The sequence below is a fragment of the Pseudophryne corroboree genome, chromosome 11, assembly GCF_028390025.1.
Source record: "Pseudophryne corroboree isolate aPseCor3 chromosome 11, aPseCor3.hap2, whole genome shotgun sequence".
NCBI lineage: Eukaryota > Metazoa > Chordata > Amphibia > Anura > Myobatrachidae > Pseudophryne > Pseudophryne corroboree.
In genome coordinates this window covers 180,348,337-180,375,044 of record NC_086454.1, presented here as the reverse complement: position 1 = coordinate 180,375,044, position 26,708 = coordinate 180,348,337, and the positions used below count along the sequence as shown (strand labels likewise).

At 48.7% G+C, this 26,708-nt stretch overlaps 1 protein-coding gene across 1 annotated transcript in view; it reads right to left on the bottom strand.

Annotated features, from left to right (window-relative positions):
• DRAP1 (DR1 associated protein 1) overlaps window positions 1-26,708 on the bottom strand; it is a 174,240-nt gene that overhangs the window by 109,041 nt on the left and 38,491 nt on the right. Inside the window, exon 2 of the mRNA XM_063945124.1 lies at window positions 9,740-9,812. Coding sequence (XP_063801194.1) covers window positions 9,740-9,812 — 73 coding nt within the window. The remainder of the gene's footprint in view (window positions 1-9,739; window positions 9,813-26,708) is intronic.

Here is a 26,708-nt window from a genome sequence, read left to right as displayed (position 1 = left end):
TCTGAAAGACCGACCCCAAATAACTCCTCCCCTTATTAAGGCAATACTTCCAAATGCCGTTTGGAATACGCATCACCTGACCACTGACGTGTCCATAACCCTCTACTGGTAGAAATGAACAACGCACTTAGACTTGATGCCAGTCGGCAAATATTCCGCTGTGCATCACGCATATATAGAAATGCATCTTTTAAATGCTCTATAGGCAAAAATATACTGTCCCTATCTAGGGTATCAATATTTTCAGTCAGGGAATCCGACCACGCCAACCCAGCACTGCACATCCAGGCTGAGGCGATTGCTGGTCGCAGTATAACACCAGTATGTGTGTAAATACATTTTAGGATACCCTCCTGCTTTCTATCAGCAGGATCCTTAAGGGCGGCCATCTCAGGAGAGGGTAGAGCCCTTACAAGCGTGTGAGCGCTTTATCCACCCTAGGGGGTGTTTCCCAACGCACCCTAACCTCTGGCGGGAAAGGATATAATGCCAATAACATTTTAGAAATTATCAGTTGTTATCGGGGAAAAACCACGCATCATCACACACCTCATTTAATTTCTCAGATTCAGGAAAACTACAGGTAGTTTTTCCTCACCGAACATAATACCCCTTTTTGGTGGTACTCGTATTATCAGAAATGTGTAAAACATTTTTCATTGCCTCAATCATGTAACGTGTGGCCCTACTGGAAGTCACATTTGTCTCTTCACCGTCGACACTGGAGTCAGTATCCGTGTCGGCGTCTATATCTGCCATCTGAGGTAACGGGCGCTTTAGAGCCCCTGACGGCCTATGAGACGTCTGGACAGGCACAAGCTGAGTAGCCGGCTGTCTCATGTCAACCACTGTCTTTTATACAGAGCTGACACTGTCACGTAATTCCTTCCAACAGTTCATCCACTCAGGTGTCGACCCCCTAGGGGGTGACATCACTATTACAGGAAATCTGCTCCGTCTCCACATCATTTTTCTCCTCATACATGTCGACACAAACGTACCGACATACAGCACACACACAGGGAATGCTCTGATAGAGGACAGGACCCCACTAGCCCTTTGGGGAGACAGAGGGAGAGTTTGCCAGCACACACCAAAGCGCTATATATATACAGGGATAACCTTATATAAGTGTTTTTCCCCTTATAGCTGCTGTATTGTTAATACTGCGCCTAATTAGTGCCCCCCTCTCTTTTTTAACCCTTTCTGTAGTGTAGTGACTGCAGGGGAGAGCCAGGGGAGCTTCCCTCCAACGGAGCTGTGAGGGAAAATGGCGCCAGTGTGCTGAGGAGATAGGCTCCGCCCCTTTTTCGCGGACTTTTCTCCTGCTTTTTTATGGATTCTGGCAGGGGTTAAAATTCATCCATATAGCCCTGGGGGCTATATGTGATGTATTTTCGCCAGCCAAGGTGTTTTTATTGCTGCTCAGGGCGCCCCCCCCCTAGCGCCCTGCACCCTCAGTGACCGAAGTGTGAAGTGTGCTGAGGAGCAATGGCGCACAGCTGCAGTGCTGTGCGCTACCTTGGTGAAGACAGGATGTCTTCTGCCGCCGATTTTCCGGACCTCTTCTGTCTTCTGGCTCTGTAAGGGGGCCGGCGGCGCAGCTCTGGGACCCATCCATGGCTGGGCCTGTGATCGTCCCTCTGGAGCTAATGTCCAGTAGCCTAAGAAGCCCAATCCACTCTGCACGCAGGTGAGTTCGCTTCTTCTCCCCTTAGTCCCTCGATGCAGTGAGCCTGTTGCCAGCAGGTCTCACTGAAAATAAAAAACCTAAACTAAAACTTTCACTAAGAAGCTCAGGAGAGCCCCTAGTGTGCACCCTTCTCGTTCGGGCACAGAGATCTAACTGAGGCTTGGAGGAGGGTCATAGGGGGAGGAGCCAGTGCACACCAGATAGTCCTAAAGCTTTCTTTAGATGTGCCCAGTCTCCTGCGGAGCCGCTATTCCCCATGGTCCTTACGGAGTCCCCAGCATCCACTTAGGACGTTAGAGAAATAGGGAATTTATAAGGTACAGTATATGGTGACTGTAACGTCACAGAGAAAATACCAAACAAGTATATCCTGTGAAACACTATCTATCGGACCCTGATGCACATAGCGCCCCTCAGAGTATAGAATATAGGGATAGCAAAACCTGTGGGATACACGGAATAGAAATCACACAGCAGCTACTGGCACACACAATCAGTCACATGTACAATGCAGGAATTATTACAAACAATAAAACTGCACTGGACTAGCAATACTAAGTAACTGGACTACAGAGTAATGCTATATAATAATATAGATATAACAATGCACAGTGAAACTGGATGTAAATCACAGCGTACTTGTACTAAATAACCCTGAACGTATGCACTCTTTCTTAACTAACGCTGTCTAAAGACATGTAGAATACCTCAGTGTGTCCTGTAAATGCACAGCGCTGGATGCAGGCGGCTTTACAGAGGAGATAGAGCCCAGCAGTCCCAGGATCAGCGCAGCTCTTGTAATGGCGCCCAAACGCTGACAGGGAGTGAGAGAGAGAGAGAGAGAGAGAGAGAGAGAGAGAGAGAGAGAGAGAGAGAGAGAGAGAGAGAGAGAGAGATGCAGCTCCAGGGTGGGAACATTTGCAGTAAATGGCGCCTGGGGCTGCGGAAGGGGCTACAGGTCAAAGCCTTATCCCCTTGCTGGACTTCACCACCGGGTACTGCGGGCCTTGTTAAAATGTATTTTTAGTAAAATCCGACCTGTGCCCTTGCCCTGGTGGTCTAGTGGGGTCCCTGTACGGCCACAGTGTCCACGCCAGCGCGCGCGGTCCGTCTCCTAAAGACCGCGCCGGATCGCGATTTCAGCGGGTCCTGCCTGGGGGACCCCCTTACCTCCTCCCTTGGTGCGGCCACGCGATCCTGGAGAGCAGCGGTGAGTGTGTGTGCCCTGATGGAGACCGGAGCCTTCCGCTGTTTTCGGCAACCAAGGCGCAGGAGTATACAGCGCTGCTGGGGGAGGTGATGGATCTGCAGCATGAGATGTCAGAGTGACATCTAGTACTCAATACCTGTGCTGCAGCCCTTGAAGCCTTTTATTTTCCAATTTAAAAACTCTTTTCAGGGCTGCTGGAGCAGCCCTCCCTGTTAGTGACCTGCTTGCAGGCACCAACTTACAAACTGAGCTCCTGTGCACGGAGTTATAGAGAAGGCAGCGCTATGCATCTTGGGAACAGTCAAAGCTTTTAGCCTGTTGGTGCCACGGCTCAAGATCCTACACCCCGATGTTATTCCCTGTGGAATACAGTGTACCATGCTGCAGAAAAAATAACATAAAAATGCAACTGGTTTATAGGCGTGTCAGAGCTAGTGCTGTTACTCTGGGGCCATCGTCTTAGTTCTGTCGAACTTTCTGAGTAGTCATAGGGAAACTCAGAAGACTGATTAATTAACTGATCTCCATCCTAGCATGCAGGCACTTGGATTTGCGAAGCCACCTGTAGGCCTCACAATACAAATCACGGCAGTTGCAACCTTTGCATATTTTCGCACAGCATCTGCTTACAAAGGCGCATTAGTGAACAACGCAGAATCAGTCCCTTAGTTCCAATCAGAATCTGCTATGTACTCAAGTATTATCCCTACAGTATGGTGGTCAATAGTGGGTACCCTCCACAATCATGGGGAAAGGAGAATGACCTTTTGTTATGGCATTCTTCTCAAAAGTGAAAACAGCAGCCAATTTTCCATTTTCCTGTCTGAACTGGACCCATTAGAACTACTTTAGTTAAGGATTGGCAAGCTAATATGGTACAATGAGAAAACAGGATTTTAATACCTACCGGTAAATCCTTTTCTCCTAGTCCTAGAGGATGCTGGGGTCCACTTCAGTACCATGGGGTTATACCAAAGCTCCAGTACAGGTGGGAGAGTGCGGATGACCCTGCAACACCGATTGACCAAACTGTAGGACCTCATCGGCCAAGGTGTCAAACTTGTAAAACTTAGCAAACGTGTTAGTCCCTGACCAAGCAGCTGCTCGGCAAAGTTGTAATGCCGAGACGCCCCGGGCAGCCGCCCAGGATGAGCCCACCTTTCTAGTAGAATGGGCATGCACCAAATTCGGTATCGGCAATCCTGCCGTGGAATGAGCATGCTAAATCGTACCTCTGATCAAGCGCAATGGTCTGCTTAGAAGCAGGACACCCAATCTTGTTGGGAGCATACAGGACAAACAGAGCCTCTGTTTTCCGTATCCGAGCTGTTCTTGCAATGTAAATTCTCAAAGCTCTGACCACATCCAGAGACTTTGAAGTAGCCACCTTCGTCAGTGGCCACCGGCACCACAATAGGTTGGTTTATATGAAAAGAAGAAACCACCTTTGGAAGAAATTGCTGACGAGTTCTTAACTCAGCCCTATCTTCATGAAAGATCAAGTAAGGCCCCTAACTCAGACACCCTAACTCAGACAAGGCCCCTAACTCAGACACCCGCCTTGCGGATGACAAGGCCAACAGCATGACCACTTTCCAAGTGAGAAACTTTAACTCTATCTCCTGGAGAGGTTCAAACCAATCCGATTGAAGGCACTGCAACACCACGTTAAGATCCCATGGGGCCACAGGAGGCACAAATGGAGGTTGGATGTGCAGAACCCCTTTCACGAACGTCTGAACTTCTGGAAGGGAGGCCAATTGTTTCTGAAAGAAAACAGACAAGGCCGAAATCTGGACCTTGATTGAACCCAATCGTAGGCCCGCATCCACACCCGCCTGAAGAAAATGGAGAAAACGTCCTAACTGAAACTCTTCCGTTGGAGCTTTCTTGGTTTCACACCAAGACACTTTTTCTCCAAATACGGTGGTAATGTTTAGACGTTACTCCTTTCCTGGCCTTTCGGGCTAGGATCCGGCGCTCAACAGCCATGCCGTCAAACGTAGCCGCGGTAAGTCTTGATACACGCACTGCCCCTGCTGCAGCAGGTCCTCACGAAGAGAAAGGGGTCGAGGATCTTCTATGAGCAACTCCAGAAGATCTGGATACCAAGACCTCCTTGGCCAGTCTGGGACAATGAGGATCGCTCGAACCCCAGGTCTTCTTATGATCTTGAGAAGACATACACTGACCGAAACACCCACTGGGTCACTAGTGCATCCACTGCTATTGTTGAGACAAGATGCCATCATGTCTACTTGAGGAACTCCCCAAAGACCTGTCAGCTCTGCGAAGACTTCTTGGTGGAGGCCCCATTCTCCTGGATGGAGATCTTGTCTGCTGAGGAAGTCTGCTTCCCAGTTGCCCACTCCCGGAATGAAAATTGCCGACAGAGCTTTTGCATGTCTTTCTGCCCAGAGGAGGATCTTTGTCACCTCTGCCATGGCCGCTCTGCTTTTCGTTCCGCCCTGATTATGTAGGCGACTGCTGCTACATTGTCCGACTGGATCTGTACTGGTTGATCTTGAAGAAGATGCACCGCTTGTAGAAGGCCGTTGTAAATGGCTCTCAACTCCAGAATGCTTATGTGAAGACAAGTTTCTTGACTTGACCATCTTCCTTGGAAGCTTTCTCCCTGTGTGACTTCTCCCCAGCCTCGGAGACTTGCATCCGTGGTTACTAGGACCAAGTCCTGAATCCCGAACCTGCGTCCCTCTAGGAGGTGAGAACTGTGTAGCCACCACAGGAGCGAAATTCTGGATTTGGATGACAGGATTATCCTCTGATGCATGTGTAGATGGGATCCAGACCACTTGTCCAACAGGTCCCACTGGAATACTCTGGCATGAAATCGACCGAACTGTATAGCCTAGTAGGCCGCTACCCTCTTTCCCAACAACCGAATGCACTGAAGAATCGACACTCTTGTTGGTTTCAGAATTTGACCATTCTCTGGATTTCCAGAGCCTTCTCTACTGGAAGAAATACCCTCTGTAGTTCTGTGTCCAGTATCATCCCCAGAAAAGACAATCTTGTCGTTGGTTCCAACTGTGATTTTGGAAAATTTATGATCCAACCGTGATGTTGAAGTACTGTCAGGGAGAGTGCAATGTTCTGCACCAACCTTTCTCTGGACCTTGCCTTTATCAGGAGATCGTCCAGGTAAGGAATTATATTGACTCCTTGCTGTCGAAGGAGGTCCATCATCTCCGCCATCACCTTGGTGAACACCCTCCGTGGAGAGTCTGAACGTCAACGTCTGAAACTGGTAACGACAATCCTGTACTGCGAATCTCAGATAAGCTTGATGCGGAGGTTAAATGGGAACATGTAAGTAGGCATTTTTTATGTCCACTGACACCATGAATTCCCCCTCCTCCAGACTGGAAATCACTGCCCTCAGAGATTCCATCTTGAACTTGAACCTTCGCAGGTAGAGATTCAGATTTTTCAGGTTTAGAATTGGTCTGACCGAGCCGTCCCGTTTCGGAACTACAAATAGGCTTGAATAAAACAAGGGAACCAGGACAATGACTTGATCCTGACAATTTTTGTATTGCTGCTGCTGCCACTTCCCTGTACAGGAGAGAAGCTGGTAAGGCAGATTTGAAAAATCGGCATGGGGGAATGTCTTGAAACTCCAGTTTGTACCCTTGGGACACTATTTGTACGACCCACGGGTCCAGGCCCGATTGAACTCAGAAGTGACTGAAGAGTTTCAGACGTGCCCCCACCTGAGCGGACTCCCGCAAGGGAGTCCCAGCGTCATGCTGAAGATTTTGCAGGAACAGAGGTTGATTTCTGCTCCTGTGATCCTGGAGACACTGTGGACTTTTTTCCTTTTTCCCTTCCTTTACCCGCAAAGAAAGGGGAACCGTTACCCTTTTTGTGTTTATTGGGCCGAAAGGACTGCATCTGAGAGTGATGTGTCTTTTTCGCTGATGCAGGAGCATAAGGCAAGAATGTCGACTTACCTGCGGTAGCCGCAGAAACTAAAGCATCCAGCCCATCTCCAAACAAGGCCTCACCTTTGTAAGGGAGAGCCTCCTTATTCCTTTTGGAATCTGCGTCAGCATTCCATTGGCGAATGCGTAACACCCTCCGTGCTGAGATTGTCATGGTAGCAGCTCTTGATCCCAAGAGACCAATATCTTTCATGGCTTCTAGCATGTACGCAGCAGCGTCTTTGATATGACCTAACGTTAGGAGTATCTCGTCTCTATCTATTGTGTCAATGTCTGATGACAAGTTTTCTGACCACTTTCAATAGCACTACTCACCCATGCACAGGCAATGGTAGCCCTGAGTAGTGTTCCATTGGCCACATAAATAGATTTCAACGTAGTCTCTAACTTGCGGTCTGCCTGCTCCTTTAGTGAAGCCGTCCAAAGCGCAGGGAGAATCACCTTTTTTGATAACCGCGACAGGGCACTGTCTAAAACGGGGGGTGACTCTCACCTTTTCTTGTCCTCTGCAGGGAAAGGGTAAGCTACCTGAATTCTTTTGGGAACCTGAAATTTCTTTTCAGTATTTGTCCAGACTCCCTCAAAGAGACTGTTCAGCTCATGAGATGGAGGAAAAGTTACATTAATTTTCTTTTCTTTACAAAAGTAAGCCTTCTTCTGTGGTAAAGGAGGGGCCTCCGTAACTTCTAACACCTCCTTTATAGCAACAATCACGTACTGAATGTTTTTCGCTAACCTGGAATCACTAGTATCGACACAGGAATCAGAGTCCGTGTCGGTATCAGTTTGTACTATTTGTGCAAATGACCTTTTATGTGACCCAGAGGAGTCCCCTGTGGATGAAAAGGCAGAAATATTAAAAATCACATCTTCGACAGATTTTCTCCAGTTTTCTGCATGAGACTCAGACTTACCCAATCTCTTACTGATATGATCCACACTATCACGTAATTATTTCACCCATTCAGGCTCATGGTGTGCCGGCAGCGCCACCACATTACAACTCTGTCCCTAAAATGGCTCCCTCAGGGGAAGAGCTCCCTGCCTCAGACATGTCACACACGTGCACAATCACACCACAGACACTCCGGGGCTTATAGGGGACAGACCTACAGTAAATCTGTCAGAAGGACACAGAAGGGACTTGCCAGTTCACAAATGTAAAAAATCGCTGTGTATCTACAGAGACCTTTAGCGCTTTATATGCCAATTTGAGCACCACTTTTCACTCTGCCCCCCCTTAATATACACCCTGATACTTGATTCAGACGTGGAGAAGGGCCAGCTTGTCTTCTCCCTGCAGCTTGCCTGGAGAAAATGGCGCTGAGCAGCGCTGGCTGACTGAGGAGGAGGAAGCCCCGCCTCCTGCAATGGCGCGTTTCCCCTCAGAAAACATGAGGTAATATTTATACTGGCGGGGGTGTAGGATTGTGCCATGGCCCAATATGCTACCTTTTTGCCAGTCAGAGTAGGTTTTCATGCTGCCCAGGGCGCCCCTTCCCCCCTGCGCCATGCACCCTGTTGTGCACTGTGTATGAATAGCATGTCCGCGCAGCGTTCCCGCTCGCTGCGCGGTATCTTGAGCCGTCACGATGACCGGAGGTTCCTCTTGCAGACCTCCAGTAATAATACTCACGCGTCTTCTGACTTCTGGCTCTGTTAGGGGAGTGACAGCGTGCTGTGGGAGTGAGCGCATAGCCGCAGATAGTGTTCAGTACACTTCAGGAGCTAATGGTGTCCTGTCAGCAATAAGTAAAACCATGAAACTCTTTAGTAAGTTGGTTCCTACTTCTTCCCCCTAAGTCCCACGAAGCAGAGAGGCTGTTGCCAGCAGTCTCCCTGAAAATAAAAAACCTAACAAAGTCTTTTAGTGAAACTCAGTAGAGCTTCACTAGAGTGCGACCAGTCTGCCTGGGCACATTTTCTAAACTGAGGTCTGGAGGAGGGGCATAGAGGGAGGAGCCAGTTCATACTCTGGAAAAGTCTTAAAGTGACCATGGCTCCTGCGGAACCGTCTATACCCCATGATACTGAAGTGGACCCCAGCATCCTCTAGGACGTATGAGAAAGAAGGTTAACTGTGTTCTCATACCAAGCAACAAGTCTACAGAGACAAGGATATTTTTTTTCTTTTAAAGAAAACAGCAGCACTATTGGGACTGGATCACTTCTTCTGTGCAATACAATGCCTGCGTCATCAGAAAAATCGGTCAGAAAGACATGGAGTGGCCACAGCAACAAGCTGTATGGGTAAGGGTTAGTTAGAGAGCCTCAAAATTAAACTTTTCGCCATCAAAGTTTGCAGTGGCAAACCTGAGGTTACATACAACAACCAAGAATGAAAGTAAGATAATTCCAGGACTACAGCACCACCTCACAGCCTAGCTGAATGAACTGCCCCTTTACAAATCAGCACAGGAGGGTCTATTTACTAATAGGCCCTACACACTGGCCGATACCACTGAAAGATATGAACGATCTCGTTCATTAATAACCCAGCGGATACGGACAATCTCGTCCATATTAGCATGCAGGGCTATGGGGCCAGGAGACGAGGGGAGTGAAGAAACTTCACCCCCCCGTCAAAAGCCCCTTCCTCCCCCCTGTAACGGCCGCCGAGCACCTCGGCAAGTATATAGGGCCCTCAAGCCTGCAACAGAGATAAAGTGGATGGAGATAAAGTACCAGCCAACCAGCTCCTGTCATTTTTTAAACATAGCAGTTAGGAGCCGATTGGCTGGTACTTTATCTCCATCCACTTTATCTCCATCCAAAAATGGTCAGGAAACCAATTAATTTAATTCTGGACCATTTGATATGGCTTGACCTAGAACTAAACCAATCTGAGCCTCATGTATTAACAAAGGATACAAATGATGACCGGAACAGCAGCAGCAACCTTGCCAATTTCTTCATCAGTTTGCATAATCTTCTTTATCCGTGCCTTAAATTAGAGAACAGAATACATGTACAATCTATGTGTAAAAATACAGTACAGTCTCTCTTAACCATAGTATCCACACATCTTTAGAAACTTCTAGGCTAAGGGGGTGATGTACTAAGCAGTGAAAAGAGTAGAGAAGTAAGGCAGTAAAGAAGTTGCCCATGGCAACCAATTCTCCACTGGCTCAACTTCTCCACTCTTTCACTGCTTAGTACATCTCCCCCTAAATCCCTAATGCACAGTTTGGTTTACATGAAGTTTTAGGGGTACATTTACTAACCAGCAAGTTGTAATCTGCTCATCAGAGCTCTGACAGTCAGATTTAAAACAGCAATAGAATTAAAATGTTAAGCAAGTCTGATTTAGCATTTATAGCTAATGCTGTTTTGCATATATCGGTCAGAGATGTTGATTAGTAAGTAAATTTATGATATATAAAATAAATTTGCTTTCAGCGCTCCCTTGATTAAATCTATTAGTACTTTTACAATCTATTGGTGGAGCAGTACCACCGGTGGGAGCAGCTGGAATCTAATGTGAGGTTTTATATATATATAAAAAAGGGATAAGGATTAACGTTTCTTTGGTGGTTAGCAAAGCGCTGTGTTTTCTTATTGAATCTATTTTTATTAGTAAGTATACTCCTCAGAATTAATAGTGTGAAACAGAGATCATGGATGAGATATACAAGTGCTATAAACAGCCATTGGTTCAATAGTGGATAGGAACGCTATCAATGCAGATTCAATTACCTGTGGTGTTGACCACATTGGTGAATCTCCATATTTAATGTCCTGAACTGTTTGAGTTTCAGTCAATTTACCCATGCGGTAAACCTGTGGGCAACCCACATTAACACATAGATCCCATGTTAAGTGCAGGAACCTATGGGGTGTATTCAATGCAAATTTCTCCTTGCAGCTCCCGAGGCTGTGAGAAAAAGGTCTATGGCCCTCATTCCGAGTTGATCGATAGCTGCCATTGGTCGCTGCGTAGCGATCAGTTAAAAAAACGGCAAAACTGCGCATGCACCGCAATGCGCACGTGCGGTGTACGGGTACAAAGAGCATCGTGGTTTTGCACAGGTTCCAGCGACACTTTCAGTCGCACAGCCGATCGCAAGGAGATTGACAGGATGTGGGAGTTTCTGGGTGTCAGCTGACCGTTTTCTGGGAGTGTTTGGAAAAACGCAGGCGTGGCTGGGCGGGTATCTGACGTCATTACCGTGTCATTTGTCGCAGCAATCATCGCACAGAATAAGTAACTACAGGGCTGGTCTTATTCTGCACAAAATGTGTTAGCAGCCGCTCTGCTGCACAGGCGTTCGCACTCCTGCAAAGCGAAAATACACTCCCCCGTGGGCAGCGACTATGTGTTTGCACGTCTGCTAAAAGTAGCTAGCGAGCGAACAATTCGGAATGAGGGCCTATGTTAAGTGCACCCTCTGTGGCTTATGTGAGGATGCCGCACCTGACTGGGGGGTCTATTTACTAAGCATTGGATGGAGGTAAAGTGGACGGAGATAGGAGCCGATTGGCTAGTCGCTTAACTGCCATGTCACAGACTGGGTTTGAAAAATAACAGTTAGGAGCAGATTGGCTGGTACTTTATCTCCATCCAAGGCTTAGTAAATAGACCCCTGAATCACTCTGGGCCAACAATTAGCTGCAGTATAAACTAATAAAAAATCTCAGAACAACACGGATTTGGAAAGAGTAGTAATAACACAAAGTCTATACTTGTACAAGTTAATGAAAATAAATACTCCACTCTTTGTAGCTGCCATGTGGCTGAAAGTTGGGGGGGTACGGGGAATAAGTGCTGTTTACATCCTTGAGGGGAACATGAGGGCCCCTACAAAATGTTGCTATGGTGACCATAAATATTATACCCCTGCCTGCACAGTTAGTGCCATTCATCAGTGAAAATTACTGTTCATGCAAATAGATGTCGTTGGACATTTATTTTACAAAGTCCTATCTAAAGAGCAAGAGCTAAGGCACATGGGGCCTGATTCAGATGTGGTTGGAGGTGCGCCCTAGTGCACACAGTATCGATGATCGGTACTTTGCACATGTGCAGGACCCGTTCAGCGACGCAGGGACGACATCAGACTGTCACTGATTGGCAGTCTGATGCCATTTGGTGGTAGGGAGTAGCAACAGGCTCTGTTTGTGAAAATGGAGGCACGTTGCTGCTGTTTGGGGGAGGGTCAGGGATCTCCGTCGTTACACAGAGATTTCCTGGCCTTTGCGATGATCGGCTTATGGGTTTCCGGGGACTATCGGATACTGGGGGTAATTCCAAGTTGATCGCAGCAGGAATTTTGTTAGCAGTTGGGCAAAACTATGTGCACTGCAGGGGAGGCAGATGTAACATGTGCAGAGAGAGTTAGATTTGGATGTGGTGTGTTCAATCTGAAATCTAATTTGCAGTGTAAAAATAAAGCAGCCAGTATTTACCCTGCACAGAAACAAATTAACCCACCCAAATCTAACTCTCTCTGCACATGTTATATCTGCCCCCCTACAGTGCACATGGTTTTACCCAACTGCTAACAAAAATCCTGCTGCGATCAACTTGGAATTACCCCCCCTGCCTCCTGGTGCATTACGTTATTATTGCTATCACTGCTGCTTCTATGTAAGAGATGGCAACTCCCACAAATCTGAATCAGGCCCATGGGGTTTGATACATCAGTCACTAAAAAATCCATTATTGCAACCACATGCAAAGAGGAAACTATCTTTAGATGTGTGCCAGTCGGTAAGTGGCATATGCGCCTGGTTTATGCTAGGTAACTATCACATATTTATGTCCCACTGGCAACCATGTTTTTACCAATTATTTCAACATCCACATTCACTATTAAAACAACAATAAAAACTCTCTAATATAGCAGAATTATTGACTCTTCTTGTGTGTTTACATAATAAAAAACAAGTTCATTACACACGCACACGTCCAATCACAATATGTTAGGGTGTGTACACACGGTGAGATCCTTGCTATGTCCTATTTTTACTTGCCTTAGTGCTGGCAACCATCATTTATTCATTATTCATTATTCATTAACATTTACCTATATAGTGGACTCGTATTATGCAGAGCAGTACAGAAAATATGTAGTCAGTGACTGCCCCAGTGGAGTCAGGTAGGACTGGTTGGATCCCATGATTGCGAGGTTCTGCCCAGGCAGCAGTGTGGTGCCCTCCACCAGGTCCCCTGGGTGCACAGAGTCTAAGCCCCCATCTCATAGTGACCTAGCAGCTCTGCCACGTCCTCCATCCTTGTGCAGGGGGAATGGAGAGGTCAGCTGGCACCTCCTGACAAGGCACTATATAAATATACAGTGCATCCGGAAAGTATTCACAGCGCTTCACTTTTTCCACATTTTGTTGTGTTACAGCCTTATTCCAAAATAGAATAAATTATTTTTTTCCCTCAAAATTCTACACACATTACCCCATAATGAAAATGTGAAGTTTTTTGGTGTGTTTTTTTTTAGGTTTTTGCAAATTTATTAAAAATAAAAAAAAATAAGATTTTAAACCTACCGGTAAATCTTTTTCTCCTAGTCCGTAGAGGATGCTGGGGACTCCGAAAGGACCATGGGGAATAGACGCGCTCCGCAGGAGACATGGGCACTATAAAGAAACTTTAGAATGGGTGTGCACTGGCTCCTCCCTCTATGCCCCTCCTCCAGACCTCAGTTATACCCCTTTCACATCGCACAAATAACCCGGTATCGACACTGCATATTGCCGTGTCGAAACGGGTCAGTGTGCGATGTGAAAGCTCCTTTGGTGAATTAGCGGGTCGCCTGACCCGGTAATTCAACCCGGTAAAAAAGAAGGGTTATTACCAGGTTGAATACCGGGTCAGGTGCAGTGTGAATGGGAGCCGTTCCGATGCGACACGGCTCCCATTCACAGCATAGGGAGAGGCGGCGCAGGAGATGAGCTCACCTCCCAGCGCCGCCTCCACCCCCGCCCCTGCTGCTGCTGCGCCCCCCGCTGCTATGGCAACCGACCCGGTATATTGCCGGGTCGGAAAACCAGCAAAGGAGCGCAAATGCCGGATCCCACCCGGTAAGGACACGTTTCTCTTACTGGGTGGGATCTGGCATTTGCGATCTGAAAGCAGCATAAGAGGAACTGTGCCCAGCGGAGACGGACAGTACGAGGAAAGAATTTTGTTAATCCAAGGGCAAGATTCACACCAGCCCACACCAACCACACCGTATAACCTGGAATATACGAACCAGTCAACAGTATGAAACAGAACAGCATCAGTCAAAGACTGAACAAAACTGTAACATAACCCTTATGCAAGCAAATAACTATATACAAGTCTTGCAGAATGTTGTCCGCACTGGGAAGGGCGCCCAACATCCTCTACGGACTACGAGAAAAAGATTTACCGGTAGGTTTAAAATCTTATTTTCTCTTACGTCCTAGAGGATGCTGGGGACTCCGTAAGGACCATGGGGATTATACAAAAGCTCCCAAACTGGCGGGAGAGTGCGGATGACTCTGCAGCACCGATTGAGCAAACATGAGGTCCTCCTCAGCCAGGGTATCAAACTTGTAGAATTTAGCAAAAGTGTTTGAACCCGACCAAGTCGCCGCTCGGCAAAGCTGTAAAGCCGAGACGCCTCGGGCAGCCGCCCAAGAAGATCCCACCTTCCTAGTGGAATGGGCCTTCACCGAAGTAGGTAACGGCAATCCAGCGGTAGAATGTGCCTGCTGAATCGTGTTACAGATCCAGCGAGCAATAGTCTGCTTAGAAGCAGGAGCGCCAACCTTGTTGGCTGCATACAGGACAAACAGAGCTTGTTTTCCTAATTCGAGCCGTCCTGGCTACGTCAATTTTTAAGGCCGTGTGGATTCCTCCAAATCTCCCGTAGCCACAGGCACCACAATAGGTTGGTTCATATGAAAAGAGGAAACCACCTTAGGCAAAAATTGATAACGAGTTCGCAACTCAGCTCTGTCCACATGGAAAATCGGATAGGGGCTTTTGTGAGATAAAGCCGCCAACTCAGACACTCGCCTTGCAGACGCCAAGGCCAACAACATAACCACTTTCCAAGTGAGATATTTTAATTCCACGGTTTAAAGAGGCTCAAACCAATGAGACTTAAGGAACTGTAACACCACGTTAAGGTCCCATGGTGCCACTGGGGGCACAAAAGGAGGCTGGATATGCAGCACTCCCTTCACAAAAGTCTGGACTTCTGGTAGAGAAGCCAATTCCTTCTGAAAGAAAATAGACCGAGCCGAAATCTGTACCTTAATGGAACCTAATTATAGGCCCAAATTCACTCCAGTCTGTAGGAAGTGGTGAAAACGGCACAGATGGAATTCCTCCGAAGGAGCATTCTTGGTCTCACACCAAGACACATACTTCCTCCAGACACGGTGATAATGTTTCGCTGTCACCTCCTTCCTAGCCCTTATTAGAGTAGGAATGACCTCATCCGGAATGCCCTTTTCAGCTAGGATCCGGCGTTCAACTGCCATGCCGTCAAACGCAGCCGCGGTAAGTCTTGGAACAGACAGGGCCCCTGTTGCAACAGGTCCTCTCTGAGAGGAAGAGGCCACGGATCTTCTGTGAGCATTTCCTGTACTTCCGGATACCAGGCCCTTCGAGGCCAATCTGGAACAATTAGAATTGCCGGTACTCCTTATCGTCTTATGATTCTCAATATTTTTGAGATGAGAGGAAGAGGAGGGAACACATAGACCGACTGGAACACCCATGGGGTCACCAGGGCGTCCACCGCTACTGCCTTCTATTTGAGGCAGTCCCCACTGACTTGCAATCTCTGCAAAGACTTCTTGATGAAGTCCCCACTCTCCTTGATGGAGATCGTGTCTGCTGAGAAAGTCTGCTTCCCAGTTGCCCACTCCCGGAATGAAGACTGCTGTCAGAGCGCTTACATGATTTTCCGCCCAGCGAAGAATTCTGGTGGCTTCTGCCATTGCAACTCTGCTCCTTGTTCCGCCTTGGCGGTTTACATGAGCCACAGCCGTGATGTTGTCTGACTGAATCAGAACCGGTAGGTCACGAAGAAAAGTCTCCGCTTGACGTAGGCCGTTGTATATGGCCCTTAATTCCAGTACGTTGATAAGCAGACAAGCCTCCTGGCTTGACCACAGACCCTGGAAGTTTCTTCCCTGTGTGACTGCCCCCCAGCCTCGGAGGCTCGCGTCCGTGGTCACCAGAACCCAGTCCTGAATGCCGAACCTGCGACCCTCTAGAAGGTGAGCACTCTGCAGCCACCACAAGAGAGATACCCTGGCCCTGGGGGACAGGCTGATCATCTGATGAATATGTAGATGTGGCCCGGACCACTTGTCCAGAAGGTCCCACTGAAAGGTCCTCGCATGGAACCTGCCGAATGGAATGGCCTCGTAAGACGCCACCATCTTTCCCAGAACTCGAGTGCATTGATGGACCGACACCCTTTTTGGATTTAACAGATCCCTGACCACGGTCTGGAGTTCCTGGGCCTTTTCCATCAGGAGAAAAACCCTTTTTTTGTTCCGTATCCAGAATCATGCCTAAGAAAGGCAAACGGGTCGTTGGAACCAACTGTGACTTTGGTAGATTGAGAATCCAGCCGTGCTGTTGCAACACCCTCAGGGAGAGTGACATGCTGTTCAGCAACTGTTCTCTCGATCTCGCTTTTATTAGGAGATCGTCCAAGTACGGGATAATTGTGACACCCTGCTTGCGCAGGAGCACCATCATTTCCGCCATTACCTTGGTGAAAATCCTCGGGGCCGTGGAAAGCCCAAACGGCATCGTCTGAAACTGGTAATGACAATCCTGTACAGCAAATCTCAGGAACGCCTGATGAGGAGGATATATGGGGACATGAAGGTATGCATCCTTAATGTCCAGGGACACCATATAATACCCCCCCCCCCCCCCCCTCCAGGCTGGCGATGACCGCTCTGAGCGATTCCATCTTGAATTTGAACCTTTTTAAGTATAGGTTTAAGGATTTTAAATTCAGAATGGGTCTGACCGAACCATCCGGTTTTGGTACCACAAACAGGGTTGAGTAGTACCCCGTCCCCTGTTGAAGCAGGGGCACCTGGACCACCACTTGTTGAAGACACAGCCTTTGAATTGCCTTTAAAACTACTTCCGGGGAAGAAGCTGGTAGGGCCGATTTGAAAAACCGGCGAGGAGGCACCTCTTCGAATTCCAGCTTGTAACCCTGGGAAACAATGTCTATTGCCCAGGGATCCACCTGTGATTGAATCCAGACGTGGCTGAAAAGTCAAAGACGTGCCCCCACTGGGGCGGACTCCCTCAGGGGAGCCCCAGCGTCATGCGGTGGATTTTGTAGAAGCCGGGGAGGACTTCTGTTCCTGGGAACTAGCTGTAGTTGGGAGCTTTTTCCCTCTACCCTTACCTCTGGCGAGAAAGGAAGATCCCCGTACTCTTGGATTTATGCGACCGAAAGGACTGCATCTGATAATGTGGCGTTTTCTTTTGCTGTGAGGAAACATAAGGTAAAAAAGTGGATTTACCTGCAGTAGCTGTGGGAACCAGGTCCGTGAGACCGTCCCCAAATAATTCCTCACCCTTGTAAGGCAAAACCTCCATATGCTTCTTTGAGTCGGCATCACCCGTCCATTGTCGGGTCCACAGGGCTCGCCTAGCAGAAATCGCCATGGCGTTGGCTCTGGAACCCAGTAGGTCAACGTCTCTCTGAGCATCTCTCATATATAGGACAGCATCCTTAATATGACCCAAGGTCAATAAAACGGTATCCTTATCCAGTGTATCAATTTCAGCAGACAAGGTATCTGTCCACGCTGCTACAGCACTACAAACCCAAGCCGACGCTATCGCCGGTCTGAGTAATGTACCAGTATGTGTGTAAATTGACTTCAACGTAGTCTCTTGCCTGCGATCAGCAGGATCCTTGAGGGTTGCGGTATCTTGAGACGGCAGCACCACCTTCTTGGATAAGCGCGTCAACGCTTTGTCCACTCTGGGAGAGGATTCCCACCGTATCCTGTCCTTAGCCGGGAAAGGATACGCCATAAGAATCCTTTTGGGAATCTGCAGTTTCTTGTCTGGAGTTTCCCAAGCCCTTTCAAACAACTCATTTAGCTCATGTGAAGGGGGGAAAGTAACCTCAGGTTTCTTTTCCTTATACATGCGCACCCTCGTGTCTGGGACCGAGGGGTCATCTGTGATATGCAACACATCTTTTATAGCAATAATCATATAATGAATACTTTTTGCCAATTTCGGCTGCAAGCTCGCATCATCATAGTCGACAATGGAGTCAGAATCCGTGTCAGTATCAGTGTCTGCCACTGGGGATAGTGGGCGCTTTTGAGACCCAGAAGGGCCCTGCGACATAGTGAAAGGCAGGGATTTACTCCCTGTATTTCTCCTGGACTCTGCTTTGTCCAACCTTTTGTGCAATAAATTCACATATGCATTTAAAATATTTCACATATCCAACCAATCAGGTGTCGGCGGTGCCGACGGAGACACTACACTCATTTGCTCCACCTCCTCCCTAGAAGAGCCTTCCGCTTCAGACATGCCGACACACGCGTACCGACACCCCACACACTCAGGGAAATCTCTAATCTGGAGACAGTTCCCCCAACCAGGCCCTTTGGAGAGACAGAGAGAGAGTATGCCAGCACACACCCAGCGCCAATGACCCTGGAAACACAAGTCCCAGCAATACACAGCGCTTTTTTGTTTTATATATAAATATATTTGACTGCGCTCAAATTATGTGCCCCCACCCCTCCTTCAAAGTCCTCTGTCACCGTGTTCAGCAGGGGAGAGTCCGGGGAGCCAGCTTCTCAGCAGCGTGCTCTGGAGAAAATGGCGCTGGTTAGTGCTGTGGGATCAAGCTCCGCCCCCTCAGCGGCGGGCTTCGGTCCCGCTCAAAATACCAAATAACCTGGCGGGGGTTGTATATCATACTGCCATAGCTTGATTATACCTATAATGCCAGCCCAGAGGATTATTGCTGCCCAGGGCGCCCCTCCTGCGCCCTGCACCCATCTGTGCCTGTGTGTGTGTGCGGGAGCAATGGCGCGCAGCGTTACCGCTGCGCGTTACCTCAGTGAAGATCCGAAGTCTTCTGCCGCCTGTGAAGTCTTCTTTCTTCGTATACTCACCCGGCTTCAATCTTCCGGCTCTGCAAGGAGGACGGCGGCGCGGCTCTGGGACGAACGGCAAGGGTGAGACCTGCGTTCCGATCCCTCTGGAGCTAATGGTGTCCAGTAGCCTAAGAAGCTGAGCCCATCACTGAAGTAGGTCTGCTTCTCTCTCCTCAGTCCCACGGCGCAGGGAGCCTGTTGCCAGCAGGACTCCCTGAAAATAAAAAACCTAACAAAATTCTTTATTACAGAGAAACTTGGGAGAGCTCCCCTGAAAGCACCCAGTCTCCACTGGACACAGAATCTAACTGAGGTCTGGAGGAGGGGCATAGAGGGAGGAGCCAGTGCACACCCATTCTAAAGTTTCTTTATAGTGCCCATGTCTCCTGCGGAGCCCGTCTATTCCCCATGGTCCTTACGGAGTCCCCAGCATCCTCTAGGACGTAAGAGAAAATAAGAAATCACATGTACATAAGAATTCACAGCCTTTGCCATGAAGCTCAAAGTTAAGCTCAGGTGTATCCTGTTTCCACTGATCATCCTTGAGATGTTCCTACAGCTTAATTGGAGTCCAGATGTGCTAAATTTAGTTGATTAGACATGATTTGGAAAGGCACACACCTGTCTATGTAAGGTCCCACACTTGACAGTGCATGTCTGAGCACAAACCAAGCATGAAGTCAAATGAATTGTCTGTAGACCTCCGAGACAGGATTGTCTCGAGGCACAAAGCTGGGGAAAGGTACAGAAAATAAGAATTTACTTACCGGTAATTCTCTTTCTCGTAGTCCGTAGTGGATGCTGGGAACTCCGTAAGGACCATGGGAATAGCGGGCTCCGAAGGAGGCTGGGCACTCTAGAAAGATCTTAGACTACCTGGTGTGCACTGGCTCCTCCCACTATGACCCTCCTCCAAGCCTCAGTTAGGTACTGTGCCCGGACGAGCGTACACAATAAGGAAGGATTTTGAATCCCGGGTAAGACTCATACCAGCCACACCAATCACACCGGACAACTCGTGATATGAAAACACAGTTAACAGCATGAAACGATAGAGCCTCTCAACAGATGGCTCAACAATAACCCGATTTAGTTAACAATAACTATGTACAAGTATTGCAGATAGACCGCACTTGGGATGGGCGCCCAGCATCCACTACGGACTACGAGAAAGAGAATTACCGGTAAGTAAATTCTTATTTTCTCTAACGTCCTAGTGGATGCTGGGAACTCCGTAAGGACCATGGGGATTATACAAGAGCTCCCAAACGGGCGGGAGAGTGCGGATGACTCTGCAGCACCGAATGAGAGAACTCCAGGTCCTCCTCAGCCAGGGTATCAAATTTATAGAATTTTGCAAACGTGTTTGCCCCTGACCAAGTAGCTGCTCGGCAAAGTTGTAAAGCCGAGACCCCTCGGGCAGCCGCCCAAGATGAGCCCACCTTCCTTGTGGAATGGGCATTGACAGATTTAGGCTGTGGCAGGCCTGCCACAGTATGTGCAAGCTGAATTGTACTACAAATCCAACGAGCAATAGTCTGCTTAGAAGCAGGAGCACCCAGCTTGTTGGGTGCATATAGGATAAACAGCGAGTCAGATTTTCTGACTCCAGCCGTCCTGGAAACATATATTTTCAGGGCCCTGACAACGTCTAGCAACTTGGAGTCCTCCAAATCCTTAGTAGCCGCAGGCACCACAATAGGCTGGTTCAGGTGAAACGCTGACACCACCTTAGAGAGAAACTGGGGACGAGTCCTCAATTCTGCCCTATCCATATGAAAAACCAGATAAGGGCTTTTACATGATAAAGCCGCCAATTCTGACACTCGCCTGGCTGATGCCAGGGCCAATAACATGACCACTTTCCACGTGAGATATTTCAGATCCACGGTTTTTAGTGGCTCAAACCAATGTGATTTCAAGAAATTCAACATCATGTTGAGATCCCACGGTGCCACAGGAGGCACAAATGGGGGCTGAATATGCAGCACTCCTTTCACAAACGTCTGAACTTCAGGTACTGAAGCTAGTTCCATTTGAAAGAAAATCGACAGAGCCGAGATCTGTACTTTAATGGAGCCTAGTTTTAGGCCCATATTCACTCCTGCTTGCAGGAAATGCAGAAATCGACCTAGTTGAAATTCCTCTGTTGGGGCCTTTTTGGCCTCGCACCATGCAACATATTTCCGCCATATGCGGTGATAATGTTTTGCCGTAACATCTTTCCTGGCTTTAATAAGCGTAGGAATGACTTCCTCCGGAATGCCCTTTTCCTTCAGGATCCGGCGTTCAACCGCCATGCCGTCAAACGCAGCCGCGGTAAGTCTTGGAACAGACAGGGGCCCTGCTGTAGCAGGTCCTGTCTGAGCGGCAGGGACCAAGGGTCCTCTGAGATCATCTCTTGAAGTTCCGGGTACCACGCTCTTCTTGGCCAATCCGGAACCACGAGAATTGTGTTTACTCCTCGCTTTCTTATTATTCTCAGTACCTTTGGTATGAGAGGTAGAGGAGGGAACACATACACTGACCGGTACACCCACGGTGTCACTAGGGCGTCCACCGCTATCGCCTGAGGGTCTCTTGACCTGGCGCAATACTTCTCTAGTTTTTTGTTTATGCGGGACGCCATCATGTCCACCTGTGGACGACCCCATTGATTTACAATCATTTGGAAGACTTCTGGATGAAGTCCCCACTCTCCCGGGTGGAGGTCGTGCCTGCTGAGAAAGTCTGCTTCCCAGTTGTCCACTCCCGGGATGAACACTGCTGACAGTGCTAGTACATGATTCTCCGCCCATCGGAGAATTTTTGTGGCTTCTGCCATCGACGTCCTGCTTCTTGTGCCGCCCTGTCGATTCACATGGGCGACTGCCGTGATGTTGTCTGACTGGATCAGCACCGGCTGGTGTAGGAGCAGGGATTTTGCTTGACTTAGGGCATTGTAAATGGCCCTTAGTTCCAGAGTATTTATGTGAAGGGCAGTCTCCTGACTTGACCATAGTCCCTGGAAATTTCTTCCCTTTGTGACTGCCCCCCCAGCCTCGTAGGCTGGCATCCGGGGTCACCAGGACCCAGTCCTGTATGCCGAATCTGCGGCCCTCCAGAAGATGAGCACTGTTCAGCCACCACAGAAGAGACACCCTGGTTCGTGGAGACAGGGTTATTAAACGATGCATCTGAAGATGCGATCCGGACCACTTGTCCAACAGGTTCCACTGAAAGATTCTGGCATGGAACCTGCCGAATGGAATTGCTTCGTAAGAAGCTACCATCTTTCCCAGGACCCGCGTGCAGTGATGCACCGATACCTGTTTTGGTTTTAGGAGGTCTCTGACTAGAGAAGACAACTCCCTGGCTTTCTCCTCCGGGAGAAACACTTTTTTCTGGGCCGTGTCCAGAATCATTCCCAGGAACATTAGACGTGTCGTGGGGACCAGCTGTGACTTTGGGATATTCAGAATCCAACCGTGCTGGCTCAGCACTTCCTGAGATAGCGCTACTCCCACTAACAACTGTTCCTTGGATCGTGCCTTTATTAGGAGATCGTCCAAGTATGGGATAATTAAAACTCCCTTTTTTCGAAGGAGTATCATCATTTCCGCCATAACCTTGGTAAATACCCTCGGTGCCGTGGAGAGTCCAAACGGCAGCGTCTGGAATTGGTAATGGCAATCCTGTACCACAAATCTGAGGTACTCCTGGTGAGAATTGTAAATGGGGACATGCAGGTAAGCATCCTTGATGTCCAGGGATACCATGTAATCCCCCTCGTCCAGGCTTGCAATAACCGCCCTGAGCGATTCCATCTTGAACTTGAATTTTTTTATGTATGTGTTCAAGGACTTCAAATTTAGAATGGGTCTCACCGAACCGTCCGGTTTCGGTACCACAAATAGTGTGGAATAGTAACCCCGGCCTTGTTGAAGTAGGGGTACCTTGATTATCACCTGCTGGGAATACAGCTTGTGAATTGCCGCTAGCACTGCCTCCCTGTCTGAGGGAGCAATCGGCAAAGCGGATTTTAGGAAACGGCGGGGTGGAATCGCCTCGAATTCCAGCCTGTATCCCTGAGATACTATTTGAAGGATCCAGGGATCCACCTGTGAGCGAACCCACTGATCGCTGAAATTCCTGAGGCGGGCCCCCACCGTACCTGGCTCCGCTTGTGAAGCCCCACCGTCATGCGGCGGACTTGGAAGAGGAAGCGGGGGAGGACTTTTGTTCCTGGGAACCTGCTGTTTGCTGCAGCCTTTTTCCCCTGCCTCTGCCTCTTGACAGAAAAGACCCTCCTTTTCCCCGCTTATTTTTCTGGGATCGAAAGGACTGAACCTGATAAAATGGCGCCTTCTTAGGCTGTGAGGGGACATGGGGTAAAAATGCTGACTTCCCAGACGTTGCTGTGGAAACTAGGTCGAGACCATCCCCAAATAATTCCTCCCCTTTATAAGGTAAAACTTCCATGTGCCTTTTGGAATCTGCATCTCCAGTCCACTGGCGAGTCCATAAGCATCTCCTAGCAGAGATAGATAGTGCACTTACTTTAGATGCCAGCCGGCAGATTTCCCTCTGTGCATCTCTCATGTATAAGACTGAGTCTTTTATATGGTCAATTGTTAACAGGATCGTGTCTCTGTCTAGTGTGTCAATATTTTCTGACAGGTTATCTGACCATGCAGCGGCAGCACTGCACATCCAAGCTGACGCAATTGCTGGTCTGAGTATAATGCCTGAGTGTGTATATACAGACTTCAGGATCGCCTCCTGCCTTCTATCAGCAGGTTCCTTAAGGGCGGCCGTATCCTGGGACGGTAGTGCCACCTTTTTTGACAAACGTGTGAGCGCTTTATCCACCCTCGGGGGTGTTTCCCAACGTAACCTATCCTCTGGCGGGAAAGGGAACGCCATTAGTAATTTCTTAGGAATCACCAATTTCTTATCAGGGGAAGCCAACGCTTCTTCACACACTTCATTTAATTCATCTGACGGGGGAAAAACTACAGGTAGTTTTTTCTCCCCAAACATAATACCCTTTTTTGTGGTACCTGGATGTAAATCAGAAATATTTAACACCTCTTTCATTGCCTCAATCATGCAGCGAATGGCCTTAACGGGCATTAAATTTGACTCATCGTCGTCGACACTGGCGTCAGTATCCGTGTCGACATCTACTTGTGCCACCTGAGATAACGGGCGTTTTAGAGCCCCTGATGACTTTTGAGACCCTTGGACAGGCACGAGCTGAAGACTCGGCTGTCCCACAGTCGGCATGTCGTCAAATTTTTTATGTAAGGAGTCTATACGTGCACTCATTTCTTGCCATAATACCATCCACTCAGGTGTCTGCCCCGCAGGGGGTGACATCTCTGCTAAAGGCATCTGCTCCCCCTCCACATCATTATCCTCCTCAAACATGTCGACACAGCCGTACCGACACACTCCACACACACAGGGAATGCTCAAATAGAGGACAGGACCCACAAAAGCCCTTTGGGGGGACAGAGTAAGAGTATGCCAGCACACACCAGAGCGCTATATATATATACAGGGACTAACTGAGTTATGTCCCTAATAGCTGCTTATACTGTATACAGTGCCAATTTTGTGCCCCCCACTCTCTTTTCCCTCTTACTATACTGTAGAAATGCAGGGAAGAGCCAGGGAGCTTCCTTCCAGCCGAGCTGTGAGGGAAAAATGGCGCCAGTGTGCTGAGGAGATAGGCTCCGCCCCTTTTTCGCGGCCTATTCTCCCGCTTATTTTGGGATTCTGGCAGGGGTATTTACCTCATATATAGCCCCAGGGGCTATATATTGAGGTATTTTAGCCAGCCAAGGTGTTTTTATTGCAGCCTCAGGGCGCCCCCCCCCAGCGCCCTGCACCCTCAGTGACCGGAGTGTGAAGTGTGTATGAGGAGCAATGGCGCACAGCTGCAGTGCTGTGCGCTACCTTGGTGAAGACAGGATGTCTTCATGCCGCCGATTTTCCGGACCATCTTCCTGCTTCTGGCTCTGTAAGGGGGACGGCGGCGCGGCTCCGGGACCGAACATCAAGGCTGGGCCTGCGGTCGATCCCTCTGGAGCTAATGGTGTCCAGTAGCCTAAGAAGCCCAAGCCGGCTGCAAGCAGGCGAGTTCGCTTCTTCTCCCCTTGGTCCCTCGCTGCAGTGAGCCTGTTGCCAGCAGGTCTCACTGAAAAAAACAAATTCTAAGACTATAACTTTCTAAGAGCTCAGGAGAGCCCCTAGTGTGCATCCAACCTCGGCCGGGCACGAAATCTAACTGAGGCTTGGAGGAGGGTCATAGTGGGAGGAGCCAGTGCACACCAGGTAGTCTAAGATCTTTCTAGAGTGCCCAGCCTCCTTCGGAGCCCGCTATTCCCATGGTCCTTACGGAGTTCCCAGCATCCACTAGGACGTTAGAGAAAAATAGCTGCTGCTTTGAAGGTCCCAATGAGCACAGTGGCCACCATTATCCGTAAATGGAAGAAGTTCGGAAATACCAGGACTCTTCCTAGAGCTGGCCAGCTGTCTAAAGTGAGCAATCGGGGGAGAAGGGCCCTAGTCAGAAGGCACCAAGAACCCGATGGTCACTCTGTCAAAGCTACAGCATTCCTCTGTGGAGAAAAGGAGAACCTTCCAGAAGAACAACCATCTCTGCACCAATCATTTAGGACAACAGACCGATCCTATGGAGCCACAGGAAAGACATAGGGAGGCTGAATCCGCAGTACGCCCTGAGTGAATGTATGAACGTCTGAAATCACACAGACAAGGCAGATATGTGAACTTTGAGGGAGGCCAGATGAAGTCCTAAATCCGAGACTTGTTGTAAAAAAGCCTGGAAGTACTAAACTTGTATGCATCGTAATTCTTAGCAGCATACCAGGTGAAGTAAGAATCCCAGACCCTATAATAAATCCGTGCAGAAGCCGGTTTGCGGGCCTTTAGCATAGTTTGGATAACCGCCTCAGAGAATCCTTTGGCCCTCAGGAGTGAAGCTTCAAGAGCCACACCGTCAAAGCCAGTCTGGCCAGGTCCAGGTACACATAAGGGCCCTGAATGAGGAGGTCTGGGCGTTGAGGAAGTAGAAGAGGACGCTCTATTGATAGACCCTGCTGGTCTGAAAACCAATGCCGACTAGAAGTAGTATTCCTCCTTCTTGCTTGAACTTCCGTAGTATCCTGGGCAGGAGTGACACTGGAGGGAACACGTAGGGCAGCCGAAAAGTTCCATGGAATTGCCAGTGTGTCCACGAACGCTGCTTGAGGATCACTTGTCCTCGATCCGAGGACCGGAACCTTGTGTTTGTGTCGAGACGCCATCAGGTCTACATCTGGTAGGCCCCACTTGTCCACTAGGAGTTGAAAGACTTCCGGATGAAGACTCCGCTCTCAGGCGTGTACGTCCTGACGAATGAGGAAGTCCGCTTCCCAGTTGAGGACCCCCGGAATGAACACTGCCGATATGGCTGGCAGATGGCATTCCGCCCAATAAAGGATTTTTGATACTTCCATCATTGCCATGCGGCTTTGAATGCCACCTTGATGATTTCTGTAAGCCACCGTGGTGGTGTTGTATGACTGTACTTGAAAAGGCCTGTTCTGTATCAGAGGCAGGGCAAGAGTTAAACCATTGAACACTGGCCGCAATTCCAGAATGTTTATCGAGAGGAGAGACTCCTCCCTGGTCCACCGACCCCGGAGAGAGTGTTGCTCCAGCACCGCACGCCAACCACTCAGACTGG